Source organism: Cucumis melo, chromosome 9 (assembly GCF_025177605.1).
Source record: "Cucumis melo cultivar AY chromosome 9, USDA_Cmelo_AY_1.0, whole genome shotgun sequence".
In the NCBI taxonomy this organism is placed as follows: Eukaryota; Viridiplantae; Streptophyta; class Magnoliopsida; order Cucurbitales; family Cucurbitaceae; genus Cucumis; species Cucumis melo.
The window spans coordinates 19188571-19194135 of record NC_066865.1 but is presented as its reverse complement, the minus strand read 5'-3'; the positions used below and the strand labels follow the sequence as shown (position 1 = coordinate 19194135).

Sequence of the window (5565 nt, the reverse complement as noted above, 5' to 3'; positions counted from 1 at the left end):
ATAGTTATTCTAATAGTTTTGCAAGTGACCTCTTTAACAAAATACAAATTCATCATCAAAAGCATAAGAATTTCAAAAGAGAGTTTTCTTGGCCAAATTTTGTCATCAACGATACATATGGGGGTTCTCAAAATTATTTGGTAAGGAAAGAGTAACGAAAATGGAAATTTTTTCAAATTTAGATCTCAATAAAAGAAACTAAAAATAGTTTGATATATTGAAGATCCATGTTAGAAAAATCAAGAAACTTCACATATTCCATGTTAGTCAAATCAAATGAAGATGCATCATACTACAACATAATAAATCAACCAGAGTTTGTAGAATTATATTAGTTGGTTGACTTAAGCTGCAGAGCGTTGGTATATGAGTAAAAACTAGAAGAGTTAGAAAGTACTTTCATATGTACATATAAAGGATAAGAGTGTTCCCTATAATTGAGGCAATAAAAGTTGCTTTGAATATTCAGATTGGAATATGCTGGGATTGGACCCATTATCATCCCCTTCTCTTCAACTTGCACTTACTTAAATCAATTCCTAATTTTCTTAATTTAATTTCACTTTCAAAATCACAACCCAATTAAATTAAATTTAGAAAGAAAAGAAAACACAAAAGAAATAAACCCTACTCCTGGCTAGATAGCTATAGACCCATGTTTCTTCACATCATCATTATCGTCACCAACTTGGAAAAGAGGGGACCTTAATTAATTTCACATTTCTTATATATATAATCTTAATTTTGTCATTATGTGCTTCATTATTTTTATTTTCTTCTCATTAACATTCATTTATCACATTATTCTCTCTTTCTACATTCCATAATTTTCTTTTCCCATTCTACCTTTTTTTTTTCTCTCCCAAGACCCCATGGCTGGGAAGCATGGAGAAGTAATAACCTTTTCTCTAACCTTCTCATCATTTATGCATTTGCATATTAGTTTTTTCTTTTTTCTTTTTAATAACTTTTTTTTTCCATATCTCTTTTAATTTTTCAGGTCATGTGGCCAAGATTAGTAGCTAATAAGATTTTGAAGAAGAGATTGGGAAGCAATAACTTTGTGGCAGATATTCCAAGTAACAATAATAATTCAGAAGCTTTGCTTGAAATTCCACTCTTTGCTCAATCTTCTTCTGTCCCAAATGCCTTCTATAAACCTCCAACCCAAAATTACAAGTAATTAACTATAATTAATCTCATATTTTTGTTTTATATAACTCCCTCCTTTTCTTTTTCTTTTAATTATTTTTCATTTCAATTTCGAACTTCTCTTTCTAGGGTTTTTGTTAGTACATGGAATGTTGGAGGAGTTGCACCGAATGATGATTTGGACATGGGGGATTTGATGGATATTTCTTGTGACATCTATGTTTTTGGGTAAGTTCCTTTTCACTGTTTGGGGTAAAGCCATTTATGTAGTTATGTTTAATTACCTACCTTTATGAATATATATTACTAGCTAAATTAGAATGAAATATACAAGAAATGTTTTGGTTCGTTGATGTTAATTTAATTTGTGTGTGTGTGTGTGTGTGTGTGTGTGTGGAGATGCAGTTTCCAAGAAATTGTGCCTTTGAAAGCCTCAAATGTGTTTGGATCAGAGAATAGAAAAATATGTTCAAAATGGAATTCAATGATAAGAGAAGCATTGAAGAAGAAAGTGAAACAAAATTTCAAGTGTATAATAAGCAAGCAAATGGTTGGAATAATGATATCAATATGGGTTCGAAGTGATCTTCATCCATTCATTCGAAGTCCAAGTGTCTCATGCATTGGTTGTGGCATTATGAGCTGCCTTGGCAACAAGGTATAAACACTTCTCTTTTCTAACATTTCTGTTTCTAGTTTTCTCTAATAATATTGTTACATTTGTTTCTACAAAATTATATAAAAAATTTAATTAGAAAAATTATTGTTATTTACCTAGTTAAGGTAACTGTACTTTGGTTTTTGAATGTTAGCCTAAAAAAAATCCTTACCACCTATAAATTATTGCTTCGTCTGATATCTAGCTACTTTCTATATTAAGAATTTAACTCTTTGTTACTAAAAGTATATATATAGTTTTTGAAAACTTGTTTTTTTATTGTTTAATTTAATTCAGGGATCAGTATCAGTTAGATTTCGATTGCATGAAACAAGCTTCTGTTTTGTATGCACTCATTTGGCATCCGGTGGTAAAGAAGGAGATGAAAAGAATAGAAATCAAAATGTTTCTGACATTTTATGTCGCACTACCTTTCCTAAAGGCCCTTCTCTTGATTTGCCTAAAAAAATTCTCCAACATGAGTAAGCTTTTATCTAATTTACTACCCTTTCTTTTTCTTTTACTTTTTTAACTATTCTTTTCTAGATTTTAGTAAAATATATCAATCCATTGAAAAAAAAAACAACATTAAATTTAGTCGCATGTGATAATTTATATTTTTTTTTTTTTTTTTTTTATGAAAAACAACATAGGGAGATTATCAGTTTTCTCTGTTGAGAATATGTTGTTTAATATGACGTTAGCGTTCTTTCTTTTCTTTTGTACAACTATAAAAAGACAAGTTTTGATAACTATTTTGTTTGTTTTGTTTTTTATGATATAGTATTTTCAGAGTTAACTTGGAATTCTTTTCTTTTGTACAACTATAAAAAGACAAGTTTTGATAACTATTTTATTTGTTTTGTTTTTTATGATATAGTATTTTCAGAGTTAACTTTGAAAATTCCAAAACCATCAAAGGATTAACAGCTATAAAACTATTAGAATACTAACGATTACCATAATTTGACTACAATAATATTTCTTTTTGACATAGAAACAATCCTTATTCTTTGCAAGGTTGTTTATCAATCATAACCAACGATAGATGTATGTATATATATCATGTCTATCATCGATAGATAAAAATATTTCTTTAAGAAATAGGATTGTTTTAAATAATTAATTTATATATTTTTATTTCATTTCAATATTTATGATTAACGTGAAAATATACATATTTGTCATGTTTCAATAATATATTTATTTTGACTTAAACCAAAATAACAAAAGTGAATTAGCTAAGTGTAAATCATCGATATCTATTAAAGTGATTTTTGTTTTTGTTATTTTTTCGTAAAATCAAGGGGATGTGAAATTGTAGATTTGTTTTCATATCGATAGATTAGTACATTATTTCTTACAGAGAACCAAAAAAGAAAAAAAAAAGATTTGTACATTATATATTTTGCATATAAATGAATTATATTTCTTAATGTATGGTTGACCAATTAAGTAATTAATTACTCGAAAAATAGACGATTACTGATCGACAAACTCCTAAATTAAAGCGACAAACTGCATCACTGGGAAGCTAATTTATTCAAAATTAAGTCATAAATAAATCTGTGGTCAGCTTAATTATTGCTGAGGTTGAAATTGTCTTCATTCCTTTGTATTTTCTACAAATAAATATTATCCTTTAAGTCCTACTCAAAAATCTTTCTTTATATTGCCTTTTTTTTTTTCTATTATTATTTGGAAAAAACTGAAAATTTTATATCGATTTTCCTACCTTTCAATGAATTTATAACATGTAGTGGGAAATTTAAATTAATTTGTTAGATTTTGTGAAGATTGATTGAAGGCACCAAGAAAAATTGGTAATTTAATATCAGCTGGTGAAAAATATCAATTATTGATTGATTTATTATTTTTTTTTTATTCTTTTTTTGGTGAAATATTTGAGTTGACTTTGGAAAAAGAAATTTAAAATTAAATTGAGTGTAATTATTAAATTTTCACACCGTCCAATCTACAATTCTATTTACATCTCTACATTTCCAAAGATTCTTCACATTGAAAGTTACATTTAATTTGAATGGTGAAATATGAAAATGAAGCAACAAAATGTACACAATGGTAGACAAAAATAGTAGTTGGACATTATATTTCATCAATATTGAGACATAATATTTGATTTTTAAGGATCTAATAAATTGTGGATTTATTGATGTATTTGTTTGAAATGCGCAGCCGAGTGATATTGCTTGGGGACTTGAATTATAGAGTTTCTCTACCAGAAGAAACTACAAGATTGTTGGTTGAAAGAAAGGATTGGGAGAGTTTATTAGAGAATGATCAGGTAATTTTATATACTTTTATAGATAATAATTTGTTAGGTGAATTATATTTGATTGGGTATTTGGAAATGAAATGAAGCTAAAGATGGAGATGATGGATGGTCAAGTATTGGAAGGATGGGAAGAAGGGAACATAAAATTTGGGCCAACTTACAAATATTATAGAAACTCAGAGGTTTATTATGGAAGTTTACATGGCCTTAAATCTGAGAAAAGGAGAGCTCCTGCTTGGTAATTGATATTCATACTCTCTTTTCTAATTACTCACTCATCTATTCAATATTATATAAACATCCCAAATGAATATTCTTGAACCAACAAATTCTAAAATGTTTTTGTATATTCTTTTTCTTTTTAAACATCCTATTATTTTCTTTAACCTATTGAATTTAGGGTTTTCTTTTAAGAATAATAAGAATAATCGCTCGATCAACATTTAAAACTAAGAAATTAAAATAAAACAAACCTTAAAAGTATTAGGACTAAAATAATACTTTTAACATATTTTTCTATAATTGAAAATTACAAGTTTTGTTTGGAAATTCAGGTGTGACCGAATTATATGGAACGGCAAGGGATTAAAACAAGTATCATACAATCGAGGGGAATCAAACCTATCAGATCATAGGCCTGTAATGGCTATTTTTACGGCAGAAGTTGATACCTTAACAAACTTGAAATCTTTACGTAGTTACTTTTTATCAAACAGATTTGAACAGCTAAATAATTCTAATACTCTATTTGTCGAGGAGCAGGAAGAGGACGAGAACGAAGACGAAGAGATGTTTTCTACTGTTAATTTCATATATAAGAATAAATCAACCTTTCAAGACCATCTTAAATGACGTTTAATTGGAAAAATGAGGAAATGTTCAATTATTACGTATTGTTTATGTAACATATATGATAGACGTACAAAAATCATGTTAGATCTAGATATTATATTTCTTGGAGCTAAATCGATTGTATATTCTTTGGTTAGTTTTTTCTTTCATTTTATAACTTTTGTGAGCTCTTCCTACATTGTCCCTTTTAATATAAAGATGTGGACTTGAACTTGCGAATCAAAGCTTCTTATGTTTGTATTGAAAGAATTATTTACTCTTTTGCTTTTGCACAAATTTTGCCATTTAAGTTTAGAAGCTCTAAGATGTTTAATTCTCATATCACATTAAGCCATTACATTATCTTTGTTCCATCACCATGCAAGGTCTTAATTAGTTCAATTCTTGTAGATAATTCTTATAAACCCAATCTCTTACCTCTCTTGATTTTGCTCTTGAGTTTCTTCTTCCAATTTCCTCAATTTTGTATTCAACAACTAATTAAAACTTCTACCAAATAATCAAATATGTGTCAAATTTGTTAGGTAATTATATTTAACTAGAAAATAGCGCACAAAGTGAGCTATCACTAAAAGCTACTCTTTAAACTTTATACATGTTTTGATTG

At 27.9% G+C, this 5565-nt stretch overlaps 1 protein-coding gene across 1 annotated transcript; it reads left to right on the top strand.

Moving 5' to 3' along the window:
• Positions 1–805: 805 nt before the first annotated feature.
• Positions 806–5215, top strand: LOC103504271 (type IV inositol polyphosphate 5-phosphatase 9). The gene is made up of 8 exons (XM_008468702.2): positions 806–893; positions 1001–1179; positions 1282–1380; positions 1558–1810; positions 2108–2292; positions 4007–4115; positions 4193–4344; positions 4661–5215. Exons 1-8 carry the CDS (start codon positions 873–875, stop codon positions 4956–4958), a joined length of 1296 nt encoding a protein of 431 aa, XP_008466924.2. The 5' UTR covers positions 806–872; the 3' UTR covers positions 4959–5215.
• The last annotated feature ends 350 nt before the right edge of the window (positions 5216–5565 follow it).